General features: G+C 45.7%; 1 protein-coding gene across 1 annotated transcript in view; it reads right to left on the bottom strand.

The window, feature by feature from the left end:
• The window catches only part of LOC135385237 (glycoprotein antigen BM86-like), a 152,062-nt gene that overhangs the window by 8,928 nt on the left and 127,376 nt on the right, over nucleotides 1-15,758 (bottom strand). The window contains exons 20-22 of the mRNA XM_064614439.1: nucleotides 15,171-15,243; nucleotides 2,285-2,340; nucleotides 1,153-1,237 (exon numbers count right to left, since the gene is read on the bottom strand). Coding sequence (XP_064470509.1) covers nucleotides 1,153-1,237; nucleotides 2,285-2,340; nucleotides 15,171-15,243 — 214 coding nt within the window. The remainder of the gene's footprint in view (nucleotides 1-1,152; nucleotides 1,238-2,284; nucleotides 2,341-15,170; nucleotides 15,244-15,758) is intronic.

The raw sequence follows: 15,758 nt of genomic DNA on the forward strand, positions 1-15,758 counted from the left end.
CAATTGGCCTCTCCCTAGAATCACTAAATAGGGGTAGTACCTGTCCGCACATTCTGCGGGATAACTTTCGAAAGTAGGACGTTCCGTTGCACAAAGGGAGCCATGCCCTCTCCTTCACTGCCGCCCACAATGAAATGTTGTTGTTTGTGGACATGAAGGGCCTGGAACATGCAGTATGACGTCATGACTGTTCCGAACAGGTCCACGGGCAATTGACCCTCGTGCAGGGAGTTTTGGTGCAAGGATGTGCAAGGATAGTTAAACACAGTGCAGTCTCTCGACAGTTTACGAGAACAAAGGCGGTACAGTTGTCAAGGCAAGTTCTCAGGCCCTGGCGTCGATGACTTGAGCTACCCAACAGTCAAGTAAGGCAACGGTCACATCTGGTATGGATCAAGCGGGGCTACAAACTGCTCTTCAATTCTTTGAGAACAACGGTGATCAGCAGCAGGCGCTACGTGTTCCCGACGTTTTGCTCAGCTTAAATCGATGGGCAATACCTGCAACCAGGCACTAATTGGGGAATTTTTTTACAACAAACCTCATCATTGCTTTTGTTATTATCTTGGTATTTGATAATATGGACGATTTTTGTCGGGGACGAAAGTGTCCATATTAAGGAGGCACGACTGTACTTATATCTGCCAGCAGCAGGCAACCGCGTAACCTAGCTGTAAAGCATTCAAATTGTCTCAAAAATTTCGTAAAACGGACAAGACAACGCCAGAGGACACGGAGTTCATTGTTTACTTCCCTTCATTCTGCATAGCCATTTCTCCTTCTTTAGCCATTTCCATGTATTTGCATAGTTTCAATAACGAAAAGGCGACTCTAGCGTTCACTACGAACACGGCGTGTTCAGCATGTGGGTTAGATACAGGTACGTCGAGAACCATTGATGGTGTTATGTATTTTAGATCAATCTATTTGTCACCTTATTGCTTGAGAACAAGTGTTGAGAGCACACGGTAGACCATAACCTCACAAGGACATTTAACTGCACCTGTTACCTATTGCGGCAGAAAGGACGCAATGGGGCGTTCGACCTGAGCAACGCATGGCCAGCGGGTATGCATGATGAGTTGTTTACCATTTGAACACTGCTCTGTGACACATGCCGAGCGAAACAAATGAATACCATTTTCAACTCACAGGACCAGCGCGACGGTGATGAAGACGAAACACACGAGCAGTGAACCCAACACTGAGCTTATGATGACCACTTGCTTCCTTGAAGCTACAATGAAATGAGTACTTTGTTATACACGTGTTGCTCGATCTTTCTCTGTCCTTATTTTTGAATCTTGGGAACATACACATAGCACACTTTGAGCTCCGCTCATAGGCCATTGATACAACATGATAAAACTTTGCGACGAATATATACAGGCAAAAAATGGGAGAAGTCTAGCACTCGCAAGTGAATAAAATAAGTATTTGAAGAGATTGAAACATTTAGTTCCATGAAACATGAAGCATTGAAACATAGAGTCCGTCCTTCGTCAGGTGCACCTGATGAAGGACGGACTCCGTCCGAAAGCTTTTACTTGACCGTACTTGACCGATCGTTTACTTGACTATTGCCGCTCCATGTACACGCACATCATTGCTCTCTAATCTAGATATATTTTTTGCTATAGTTTATTTTTCATCTTGATATAATCTTTTTCTGTCTGCTGTTTTTTTTGCTTGTTTTTTTCAGTGTATGTTTGCTGTTTGATATACAGTGCGAGTGTGTTGCATACGTGCTCACTCCCTCATGTAATGGCCTAAAGGCCCCTTGATGGATCTATAAATAATAATAAATACCGATTAATATATAGGACGAAGACAACACGTTTCACTACTGTACCGAAGCACCCCAGTATCACGAAGCGGCCAACTGCTCCCGCGCAAGACACCTTTTTGTGCACGGACAATGCGCGTTTAGAGGTTGCCACTCGTTATGATCAATATTAGTTGTTATTCCTTTGAATCTCTTGTGTGTAGTTCATTATGTCCTTGCGGACGTAACGTCTGCTTATGATGGCGGCTTCCGATACAGCTATTCGTTTGCAGTTTTAGTACATTTCGATACTAGTGCCAGGCATATCTGATACCTAACATCTCACTTTCGGGTGCTGAGAAAATTGAAACACTCCGATTTGTGTCTTGCACGGAACACATCAACGGGTCTTACGGACTCTGCAGTCTGCTGCTATGAAATTCGTTCACGTATAAGTTGAACGCAAAAGCCAGGTTGCAGAAAAGGAGTAATTTTCTCAAAGTACGGCCAATATCTTACCGTGTAGCTCTTCATTTTCGTGCTCACAATGCGGTCCAAAATATTCAGGTGCGCATCTGTAAGTAATATTCGATACCTATAAATATTGTTAGGTACTTGTTAAGTGGAATGAAGAAAAAATGCGTGGAATGAGCGGAAGTTGTTCGCCAGAACTAAACCTATCGAGTCTGCACTTACGACTTGTCATTTCTCCCTCTTACACTATACTGTTGTTTGGCGGAGAAGTCATCACTGGAATGGGTGAGCCACTTAAACAATTTCAAACACAGTTAGCGCTTTAACAGGATGCAGAGTAGAAGGGAATAGCACACGCGCTCAGTAGACGTTGAGCGAGTGTCCTACACTGTGTCTCGTGTGTAGCGCTACCTTTATTTGAAGCCGACGTGCATGAACCACCACAATTTAATGCACTTGCGAAGCCGCTATACGCTGGAAGAATGGTTTGAAATTGTTTTTTGTTACAGGTCTTTTTTCGTCGGTAATTGAATAGTGGAACATGCAGGCTACCAAGCGCACGCGCATCATATCTGGCTCATCTTGTAGTGAAGTCATATTACTCTCTTACTCTCAACATGAACCCTTTCCTCTGCGCTCTTAATACGGTATAGTGGCTAATATGTGGTGTGCGACGGGCGTCCTATCAGTTCTTGGCCTGACACCGCACGGGGCGCGCATAGACGCGCAGCATCGTCGTAGGAAATAGATGTACTGTTGGGGACACGGTTAGCTAAAATCGCCTGGCAGTACTTCGTCGTCCCATATTACCTCTGTTGCGCTTCCAAATGTTGGGCCAATAGTGTATTTGAAGGTGGACCATGTGCTGCACGTGTTTCTTACTCGAAAAAAATGGTCTTGCAACACCTGGAGATTTGAGGTGAGATAAACCACGAAGCGGTGATTTTAGACAACCATGTCCCCTACAGTACTTCAAAATTGACTCTACTGGTGCATGCGGCCTGCAGAGTTTTCCAGCCGTACAGTTTAGCTAAAAGTTAATGAATTAAGTAATAAAATAAGTAATTAATACAAGTTAATAAATGTCAACTGCGAAGGATCTAACTGCGGAAGGCATCCGCCAGGACATGGTGGCGACGTTGGGCGAGTATGTCCCATTTAGGAGCACCACGATGAAGTTGGTCGGCAAATCAAGAGTGGACGGAACTGCCTCGATGAGGGCCCTTCCGTCCTGGCAGGTCTAGGCACAAGAACGCATCCACAGTGCGCACGATGAGGTAATCGCAGTTAGCCGAGCCAATATCCGAACCATCGCATCGGTCACAAGCATACCCAACAGCACAGTGCAACGCGTTAATAGTGATCTATCTTCACGTGCACAAGGTCTCTGCTAGGTGGATTCCAAGATTGCTCACGGCCAAATCAGGATGCGCATGCTCCAGGCAAATCCCCAGCTCTTCAGTGCGATCCCGTGCACGGTTTTGTGACTGAGAACGAAACCTGGGTCCATCAACCAACTCGATGGCAATGTCCAGTCAAAACAGTGAAACATTCATTCCTCCCTACCCCTAAGGACGGCTTCATTTGCCCCACCTGAACCAAGGTTACGGCCACGGTGACTTAAGCTTCGGAGGGCGTGATGCTCGCCGATTACCTCAAGAAAAGGTAGACTATCAGCGGAGACCATTATGCAGGCCTGATCCATCGCTTGCGAGGCTCCGTCAAGGCAAAACGACACGGTATGCTCTCGAAGCCGTTCCTGTTCCATCTGTATTGTTACAAAGATTGCTGTCACCCATTCATGCAGGTTTTCTGTGGCCAACCGTCCACCATATTCGCCAGTTCCCGCCTCATCAGACATCCATCTATTGCCCAAGGTAAAACAGAAACTATCTGGTGTTCATGTGCCGTGATGGTCGCGCCACTGTTGCCGTGATAACTTCTCTCTCTCTCTCTCTGTCTCTTTTGTTTTCCTTTTGTAAGAACCAAGCTTCCTTTTTTGCCCCGGACGAATGTCCAAGGACTAGAGCATCGTTGGGCGAAGTGTGTGGACGTTGGAGAGTACCTTGAAGCGTAAGATTAGTTCATTCACCCTGGCCACCTCCTTATCCGTCCAGTGGAGTACTTGGGGCACTCCCCTTGTACGGTACATAATTACATAGAATATTGTACAAGCTTCATTTTTGGAAAAGGTAAGAGGCACACTGTGGCACAGCATATATTCCGCTTCGCAGGGTCTTACGTCTAGACGGTTTTCGAAGGCTACCAAATACCGGGAATCGCGGAATAATATTCATTTCTGAGTGTGTTTCTTTTGCGACTAAATGCCTCCTGCTCCTTCACGCATTTTTCTTTCCCAGCTTGACGCAAATTCTCGTGCGATTTCATTGAGAAAAGACGCTGAAGCACACATTCTATACATGTTTCATATGCAGTTCCGTTGTGTCCTGGGACGTACACGACTTCGTGCCATGGCGTATGTATGCTCTTTGAGAAACCTATCGCAAAAGCACACCATTATGCGAGGCACCGCTGTCCACTCACGCCAAACCCGCAAAATAACATACAGGTGTTTGTCTTTTTTTATCTTTTACAGATTTTTATTGAAAAACTATGAAAGCAACATAGACATCGTCTTTGTAGCTGAGTTAAACGGCCTTGCGGACATCCTCTCAAAGAAAGTATGTAACTATACGATGATTAATTACATTAATTAATGAATTTGAGGTTCATGAGGTCATTATTCATTTCTTAGTTACATGCTCACTTCGACAGAATGTGCGCGCTCCAACAAAACACTGTTGCAAAAACGACATATATGCTGCTGTCGTAACTTTTAGCAAAAAGAATCTGTAAAGCATATAAAAGAGCACCCTGTATATTAAGCAGGAAAGCGTGATAACTAAATATCAACAAAGCAACACAGGAAGAGTAGGAGTATTGCGCTCTCTACATTTCCACCAACTAACCCAACTTTCTGCTCTTGGTTATTATTTTTTTGTCTCAAAGAGAGTGCCCTACTCTTTGATTAGCGGCATTACACCGCAATAGAAGCGACTTCATTGAATAATCAACGAATTAGTGTTAATTTGACATTGAAACATATGATGTGGCGATGTCCAGCCAGCTTTTCAATTTAGGAGGTCACAAACCAGTCGTGGCACCTCTTCCATTTCTTCGAACAGCAGTCAAATACAACAACAACAACTTTATTTTGAGAGGGGTTAATTGAGTTATTGGGGAGAAGTTTGTTGAACTTGTCAACGATTATAGCACACTGGCGCATTTAAACAAAAAAGAAAGAAATCAGATAAAATACTGACAGGAAATGTCTAATTAATCCCTGAAGACCAACAGTTTGCTCTATGAGCCTCTCTTTTTTCTTCCTCTTTCGTTCGTTGGCTTGGGTAATTGAACGGTTAACCAGTATAGCGTTACACTGGCTGTAGTGAACTTAATTCATGCAGACGAGAGACTGTTAAGAACACCGCTCTCGATGATAAACAGCAGTTGACAACACATTGTAAGGAAATGAGCTTCGACGAGACTTGCCCCCGAACGTCGCTGTAAACGGACACAGCAGCCAGCGTACACTTCGTAGAACGCCACCGTCCACAATCTGTTTATTGTACACTATATACACTCGTCCCAAGGACGCAGCATTTGGGAGACCTCAGTTGCCCGAAACGGGAAGGGCGCCTGTGAGCTATTTGTCTGGGAACGGCGTCCACCCACACACCCTGCCAACAGGGTTCGGCCGACTTGAAAGAATTCCTCACATTCGGCCATCCTACTATCATTTCGCCCACGAAATGAGATTGACATATCATCAATATTAGCCTTAGCCGTATACAAATGCAGTACTGGTATCGTATTACACAAAACTTGTCTAACAGACATCATCAATGGTAGTACCCATTCCTAATTTTGTAAACATTACTTCAGTACAGGTATGTGAACACATTTGTAACAAAATCGTTTAACAGCATTTTACATATCTTAAAATTAACCGAGCATCACTTCAATGGTGCAATTACATGATCAAGGTACATTATAGTGATTGTTACGTAGTCATTGTATTATCTTGAACTATACACTTCGCATTCAAATCCATTTACGGCACCAACATATGATCATTGAAACGACCTAACCAGGCCATGGCGAGTACCTTCGTAAATCACGCCTCCTCATGCAGTTCATGTTCCTCGCGTCTACTGTTTGATCGCCTGTGCTTTTCTGCGGTCGCCTGCCGTATCCTGAAGTTACCGATGCCATACCGCAGTATTCCTCCGCGTTGCTTCGTGAGATGGCAGAACACGGGAAGGGTGACTCACTTACTATAGACATCTCGTTTAACTCCTCCTCATCGCGATAACCTCCCCCGTGAATTGCACCGCATGAGGATGTTGCATTCCTTTCCTGAGCCATTGTGACAGTGTCCTTCGTTGACTTGCTTGGTGACGTACAGGATCTACGGCACGCAGTAACTCCTGCTTCGTGGGCGTTTGCTCGTGGTTGTCGGGCATCTAAATTTTCATCGGCAGCGTTTTGCTCCTCGTTTTGGACCGACACTATAACTTCGACTTCAGGTACATCTGGTATACATTGGTCGTCTTCGATTGGCACAGTGAGTTGTGCGTGTGCTACTTTCATTGGATGGAATCCTTCCCTCTCAGGTGCACAATGTGGTGCTGACGTCTCCCAGACAACCATCAACGTCCCGAGGACATCCATGTTTTGTCATAACGTCCAGATCCATGATGGATGTCCAGGTGACATTCCATGGATATCCAAAAATATCCATAAATTTCCTACATTCATCCAGGGGTGACGTGGCAAGAGGGACGTCCCCTGGATGTCCTGTAGATATATATTTTGGACGTGTCCTGAAATTGACAACGAGGCTAACAGTTTTATGTTATGTATGCTAACAGTTAGCAGTGGTGCATTCTGGTCACAGCTAATATTAACTACATGCCTGAAATTACATAATGTAACATTTTGTTGCCCATATTAGCAGCTATGTTCAGTTTGGATTGGCGTCGTGCGAGAAATATTACTCCAGCTTCATTTATTCAATACCTCCATAAATGAATGTGCATACAACTGCGACAGTATCAAATCGGAATACACGCTAGGTTCGCTGGAATCAAAGAGCAAGAAATGTTGCCTGCTGTCCACTGCTGAGCGTCGTCTGCTATACTAACTGCACCGCCGCGACCAAGGCAGAAAGCGCCATGGATATCGACAACAGCGCCGACATACACGATCATCATCATCATCATCATCATCCGCTCGCCTGTGCCGGCGTGCTTTCTCCAGTAGCTCTTTCCGTTGTGCTGTTCCAAGTTTGAAGGTGGGCTTATTAAATGTGCACGAAGTTGCCGTGATGCCGAACGTTAAGGGTAAAAGGTGTGTGTACATGAAGGCACTGTACGGGCTGATGAAAAAAAGGCTCCATGCGATTTCGGCTGACGCCCTGAATACGCTACGCGAGCAACACGAGTGTCGTGCGTCTTGTTCACTGGATCAAGATCAAGACCTTTGTGTACATGGTGATTGAAAGTGATGAGAATTGTGTTCTCAGCAGTCCCTCCAGTCGCCGAGGAGATTGAGGAAACTTATTCGTCGACGTCAGAGAGTGCTGAACAACAACTTGATTGTGAGATGATGAATGGCGTCCGAACAGTTTGCTGTTCAACAGTTTGAAACACAAAGTACTCAATGTGATTTCCAAGGCAGAAGAGAATCGAGCCCGGCTGTACATGGTACGTTCACGCCAAATGTAAATGAAAAACCGCATATTTTGACTTCTTTGAGGAAGTGGGCCGTTGAGTGTATAGCATACATGCTTTACATTAAGCATATGCTATCAGTGCCATATCAACTCGAATGATATCGTTCTCGCTCGTGACTTGGTGGGAACGGGAGGCGTACGCCTTTTTTGTACCACTTATCAATTGCATAATCGATACAAAAAAGGTCACGCCTCCGGTTTTCAACAAAATCAGGGGTGGGAACGCTGTCATTCGGGATTAGCAGGCTATGAGGTAAAGTTCGTTTTTAAGAGTGTGCTGGTAACAATCTTGTGTCAGATTTACTTCAGTCTCCTCAAGACAAATTATTGTTGATGTAATATTGTAATCATGTTTTGAGCCGATATTCTGTGAATAGTGGATTGAAATTTTTGACAAAATTCAGTTGGAGCCTGTCTAGGCAAGGGAGCGTGCTATCAAGCGAAGTTTGTACCGTAAAAGTTGATTTGAAAAATCCCTTTGTTACACTCTAAAGACAGAACTTCACCACATAACACGCTCTGCGCCAACCATGGCCACGAACGATAGGGCTAGCCTCTAATTCCAAGAGAGAGGAGGGCGTACGCCTTTTTGTGTCAATTATCATATATCCAAATTGACACAAAAAGGCGTACGTACCGCTCTGTCCTCGAATCAGAAGCTACAACCCTATCATTCGTAGCAATGGTTGGCGCAGAGCGTGCTACGCGGGGAAGAGATGTTTTTCGAGAGCGGAAGGGAGTATGTCTACCAAGACGTGGCAAACATAAAATGAAATTCAACAGTGTCCACCCTGTGTTCCTTTCTACTGTGCTTTTTTGTGTGAAATTTTTGATTTGGAGTATTGTTACACTTACCAATAAAAGAGAGAATGCTATCTTGGGCTGTCGAGTTTTAGAGAAGCAAATGACGTAGGGTACCGTCATGGGGTGGTGATTTTCCTACACTCTTAGAAATGAACTTCACCGCATAGCACGCTACTAGCCAACCATAATCTCGAACGATATCGTTATCTGCCCTGATTTGTTGAAAACGGGAAGCGTACGCCTTTTCTGTGACAATTATGAACATCATAAGTGTCACAAAAAAGGCGTACGCCTCCCATTTTCAACAAATCAGGACAGATAACGATATCATGTGAGAATATGGCTGGCTAGGAGCGTGCTATGCGGCGAAGATCCTTTTTAAGAGTGTATATCTGTAAATGTGTTCATAATGTGTTCATAAATGTGTTCATATATCTGTGAATGTGTAAATGTGCTCACATAATTTCAACTTCTTTTTTGTTTAGCGAGCTGTGATAAACAAGCTACAGTTCATTCTGCACTATGTTACAGTTACTTCATTGAAGTGTTCCTTATGATTACAATCTCTAAGAACTTTATTTATTTATTTATTTCTTCATGTTAGCACAAGCTGTGATATTTACTCACTTCCATGAAGTTTATAGAAGTATGTCACAAGGCTATAGTGGCATTCCTAGGAATGTGATGTCATGTGTTTGCTGAATAAATTTGACTACATTCGTTAAAGACTTTTGGTGTGTCTTGTACTACCAGTTATATTGCGAAACATATATTGCAGACATTACAACATTATACACAGAAACATCATTGTCTGGGAGTATTCCGATCGGCAATTGTGCATTGTTTCAGGATAAGTGAGGTCGTGTATATAAGGAGTGTAATACTAGAGCATACTTCCTCGAATAACCTAGGTGTAGTTCAGTGGAGCCAGCATGTAATTCGGCAACATACATAGGTTGATAGTCACTGTATATCACATTTGTGAGGGTGGGCTAGGATGACCGTACAACATCCTTGAAGCGTCAGTAAGGACATCCACTGGACTCACCTGGGACATCTATGGATGCAACTTTGGCAGTAAATTTGACGTCCACGAGACGTCATAGGGATTTCTGTGGACATCCCTAGGATGTCCAGATGTCCCAGAACGAACGTCCACAGGATGTTCCTGGAACGTTGGTGGTTGTCTGGGCTCCGTTACCGTAGGAGTGTGCATCTCGTCGTAATGGACCACATTCCACGGCTCCTCAACATCGTCTGGATGACTGACGTCATGCTCTGGATCGCTGGATCTTATCTTAGATCAAAGTCCTTGAATGAACCACTCTTCGTGCAGTCAAAAAGTCTCACTTGATCTTTCGCTTTTATGAACACAACCTCGTGCCGATCAATGAAATTCCGTCCAATCAACATCACATACTGGAGTACTTTGTCTTCGACAACGTAAGCTTGAACGGACGCGAGAACGTCGTCTACTGAAATTTTAAGTGTAGCCTTTCCTAATTGTATTATTTTGGCTTGACCCAGTCCGTACAAGGTATCATCGTCGTTAACCCTCTGTACCACAGTACCGCAACGAAGCGCTGTAGATGCCGTGATAATCGTTGTTTCGCTACCTTGGTCGATGAAAGCTTTTACCATTAGTGTAACGTTAATGGTAGCGTCCTTTATGTACTTTCCTACGGTGAAGTTTCCTATGCAAAGCGTTTCATTTCGTTTTGTCTCAGACAGTTTACAGTCACGCCTCTCATGTCCTTCTTGATGGCAATTCGTACAGAACAACTTGCGCTTTTCCTTTGGGCAGTGCTTAGCTATATGACTTGCATACTTATTGCAGTTGAAACACTTCAATCTTCCGCCTCTTGCGGGCGCGTATCTTCCACCTTTCTGCTCTGTCGTACTCGCGTGCTCTTCCTCTCTTTCGTGCGACGTTTTGGAAGCTGCGCTTGCAAACAGCTCCCTGCGCTCATGCTCTAAAGGCTGGTTTAGAGTCCGACGTAGTTTTCGCCCATCGCCGCCCGCGTTCCGCGCTGACAGCCAGCGTTCGCTACGCCACGCTTCCCCATCCTACCGAGGTCATAGTCTGACGCGATTCGGCACAGCGCAACGAAAACACCACCGGAGATTTTCACATTTCATAATGGGAAAGCAGTCATATCTGCAGCCGCCTGCTGAAATCCGAGTAAAAACAATCCGTGTTCCCATCGTCTGCACTGTTATGTTTGTACTGCTGTAATACGGTTGGTACCCCCAAACATGAACACTTGTATGGATCGTATAAGAAAGACGCACGTCTTCCCAGCTTTTCTCTTTCTTTTGCTTGTATCTATAGTCCATCCGCAGTTTATTATATAGGCACGGATGTTCCTTTCCAGTTTCGATCAAAAGCTCAATTGGCGACACCATGTTGGGAAATGAGAGTCCACGCCGTGCTCATCTCGCTGGCCACCGCCAGATGTAGAGCATTGCTCTACTCCCCCCACGGCGGCTGGCGTAATCTTGAGTTGCCACCGCGCCGCGATTCGCCGAGTGTCGTCGCACTATGAACTCACCGGAGGCGGCTCGCGATGCGTAGTGGTGCGCTGTGCGTCGTTACGACCCGCTCCGTCGGACTCTAAACCAGCCTTAACTGGCCACATCGTTCCATGTCATGCAACAAATCTTCCACGCATTCATGCATTTTAGGCATCAGCATCTGATACAATCTTGTGTCTAGTGCGCCTAACAAAATCTGATATTTGGTCTCATTATCAACCAGATTACATCGCTTGCACAAGTGCAATTTGTCCTTGAAATACTACATGATGCACTCACCCTTCTGCTCCCCTCGCTTCCTCATATCGTCAAACTTTGACGCCAAACTCACACTTGTTGCAAACATTTTTGTAAAGTTCACTTCAAATAAATCCCACGTCGTACATTCGTGTGCCTTGCTTCTGTACCACCGTGCTGCTGGTCCGGTGAGCTTCGCTTGGATCAGCATCAGCTTGGAATGGTCGCTCCACCTGCATTGCGCTCCGAGCTGGTTGAACGTGTTGAGTCATTCCTCCGCCTGCCGCTCGTCGCCGTTGAAGGCTTGTACCTCTTTCGACAGATCTGGAAGAATTGGCTTAGCGAGAGGCCCGTCATTTCTGGAGGTCCTGGCTTGCAGTAATTCCCGTAGCATCGCGTCTCGGGTAGCCTCTTGAATTCGCAGGTGCTCGAGTAAGAGATCTAAATCGCTTCGCCGTCTCGGTTGGTGGGCATCGGGCATCGTGTCGGACGTTGCGTCGGAGTTAACATCGTTGTCGTCTTGTCCCATCGTTGCGGAATCTGTCGTTGAAACTGAACCGTTACTTCGTAGCCTGGGCGGCATCGTCGTCGTCAGTTTACAGAGACTTCGTAGCCGTACGTCGTCAGTCGCTCGCGTAGCGACGGAGGGGCTAAAGGGAACTGATTCCTTTTCTGAAAAACTGTAAGGAAATAAACTTAGACGGGGCTTGCCCCCGAGCGTCGCAGTAAACGGACACAGCAGCCAGCGTACACTTCGTAGAACGTCACCGTCCACGATCTGTTTATTGTACACTATATACACTCGTCCCAAGGACGCAGCATTTGGGAGACCTCAGTTCCCCGAAACGGGAAGGGCGCCTGTCAGCTATTGGTCTGGGAACGGCGTCCACCCACACACCCGGCCAACAGGGTCGCTTCGCAGGCCATTTCGACCGGCTTGAAACAATTCGTCACAACATGGTCCTGTCGTGAAGCGCCTCCAAGGGCTACGATTCGCTGCAGGTTAATGGTAGTACCCCAGCCGCCGGTTCTAAAGCCAAACGCTCCGCTTCCAAAACATCGTCGCCACTTGCGCAGCTGCTGATCTAAAGATCCCTAACTGGCTGCGTGTTATATCTGTAAAATTTTGGATGCTCATTGGTCTCCGAGAACTGGCGTCAGTCTTCCTTCGCGCTGATTGGGCGAGAATCATTTGATTGAGGCGCGACGATCCGAACGGTCGGTCGAAGGGAGGAGAAAGAAAAACGACGGAGGAGAAAGCATGGCTGTTAGGCCACGCGTGTTCTCTCGGTCTACAACCGTTGTGCTCGCAGACGCTGGCGGGTAGTTTCGAGGGTTTTGAGTGCTTCAGATTTAGATTGTGGCGAACAGCTAGTGTGAAAACGGAATGGCACATCCAGCTGGTCATCACAACAACGGAAAGACGATAAGGACAGGGAATCCTTGCACCTCCAAAGGACGCAGAAATCGTGAGGAAGTTGCACTTCTTCCGATGTCCCACAGGTCAACGGTAAGACAGGCCTGGTTACTTCTTGTTACCAAAGGAAGTAATGCAGGTTTATCGTGTGAAGTGTATTACGTACAACATTTACGAGTCACTCTGTACGTTAGAGGCGTTTCATAGTGCAGTATGTTGCCGTAACTTGTGCGTTTCGGATATGCCGCTAATTAAATTATATGTGTGGTTATGCTATGGTTGCCCCTCATGCATGTCGCAGCCGTTCATTCACTGTGATCTACGAACGTTTGTGGCAAGTGTGCTTTGGTGTTCAAATACGAAATCAACATCGATTGCCTATTCATAACAGTGGTTTTCGTTCCGAGTTACGCATCATCAATAAATTGTTTTTCTTATATTTTTCAGTGCTCCTGCAGCCATCAGCAACAACTACACACCTGGTCCAGCTGTTTTCAAAAACTGCGTACACCTTTACATACTGGGGGTACGACCTGCGATTGGCTTTAGAACTGTTCTTCGGCGTCGAAGCACCTAAAGCTGCAGTGAAGCATGTTACAAGACGTGAAGAGATATGTGCTGTAACTTTTTTCTGAACAGTTCGCGAGGACAAATAAACTTGCTATATCATCTGTCGTCACTTTTTATTTCTCTGCTTTGGAACAACACGTACGTTACTCTACAGCAAGCGCGGAAGAAAAACAGACGAAGCTGAGACTGGGTGGGAGGGGGGACGAGAAGAGAGAGCCGAAAAACCCGAGGAGAGAAAGGAAAAAAAAAAGGCTTAGAAAGGCGGTCGGTATGCGTATGCGCACTTGACTCTAGCACTTTTTCCGCGTTGCTGATCTTGACCGCTGTGAGTGGCTCCTGGAGATCACGTGGTTTGGGCGCCCCGCCATTTTCTCTGGACCATTGCGTATATGGGAGCTTCCAGCGGATGGTACCCCGATGGCATATGTACGAAGTGTACTTCACATTTAGGGAGCGAAATCAGAAAAAGCGTGTTTCCGTGGCGACATCACGATTTCTGCTCTTTACGGTCTCTCTCTCTCTCTCCACTGTGATGTATGATGTAGCGGTCCTTCTCTCCACTTCTATTTCCCTTCGTGGTATGATCACGGTCGCTTCAGTTCATCTCGGGCTGCCTCAGTGAGCTAAAGTTACGCTGGCACTATAGGTTTCCTTAGACTCGCCAGTGACTGTGATTCTTCCCCAACGCAAGAACACGTCGTCGTCCGGACACATAGGGACAAGTGAAAACCAGTGTACCAAACCAAGTGAATTCGGAACACACTAGTAGATAATTTTCGTGCATCATACGCTATCGCCTTTGCGTACGTTAGGGATCGCATGGTGGTACTGTCCAATCCGCTAAGCTCTCCTTATGTTATGCACGTGCGCAGAACCACCAACGCTATCCCTTACGTACGCTACCGCCTTTGCGTACGGAAGGGATAGCGCTGGTGGTTCAGCGCACTGCGCAATGCTCTCTTTGTTGTGGGCGTGCGCAGAACCATCAACGCTATCCCTTCCTTACGCAAAAGTGATAGCGTACGTAAGAGATAGCGTTGGTGGTTCTGCGCACGCACAGAAAGAGCTTCGCGCATTGCGCAGAACCACCACGTTATTCCTCACGTACGCAAAGACGATAGCGTACTATATGTCAAAACTTTCTATTGAGTCTATCGGCCGAATAGCAACAATAACGTAAAATGCATTCTGTGCCGCAGGCGTTGTCGCGATGAGTGAGGGACTTCCGCACTTTTTCCTTTTCTTTTGTTTGCCGGAATAATTTTTTTGTCAAACATTCAGGCAATAATGGACTATAGGCGAGACACCTACATGAAACTTGTTGTGATGCTACAAATGTCTTGTATGCTTTCCTCTTTTCTTTCTATTACACATATCCCCCCTCGCCCTGTACGCTGTTGGATATTTCATACTAAAAAGGACACTCCTTTACGTTCCATGTATTTCTATTGTTTTGAGATGTGCATCCTTACGCCCTTCTTTTTGCGATGTGCGACGCAGAGGAAAGGGGGATATGTGACACAGAGGATAGGAGCGCTATTTAGAGTCGCAATACGCAAGAGTACACTCACGAGCAAACGTACGTGGACCGGTCCTTGACAGTGCATACACCTCCGTTTTCACAAGGAGTCGGGTCGCAAGCTTCTGCAATAAATTGAAGTCAGGAAGCATAATAATTAGCGAGGGAGAGTTCATTGCATCTGGTATCCTTGCTCATAGACGACATCCGACTTTTTTCTAGATTTGTCAGCAACAGTAGGCTGTACCGCCACAGTAAGTTGGTACGAAAAACAGAGAAAAGTGTATAGGGGACAGCCTCATCGATATGAGCTCATTCATCAAAGAATATGAAGGTTTAAATTGCGTACGTACTAGTAGGCTACCTTCTGCGGTTCCTGTAGCCGCATTTATTCTTCCACCGCATTATGTTGATATTACGAAGACTCTTCTTCTTGTGTCTGACACATAATATTTAATGCCCGCTCAGTGAGTGCGGATCGCGGACACTGTTAAGCTACCAAGAAATAATCATACAGAATAAACAGGTCTGTCAACATGATCGATATTGTTCTAGCAAATATAGAGCCAGATCGTTTGTGCGGCTACCAGGAAGTTTCGAGACCCACGCCCTTTCAAATATGTGTGGTTACCCGTTAAAA

This window comes from Ornithodoros turicata, chromosome 2, assembly GCF_037126465.1.
Source record: "Ornithodoros turicata isolate Travis chromosome 2, ASM3712646v1, whole genome shotgun sequence".
Classification (NCBI taxonomy): domain Eukaryota; kingdom Metazoa; phylum Arthropoda; class Arachnida; order Ixodida; family Argasidae; genus Ornithodoros; species Ornithodoros turicata.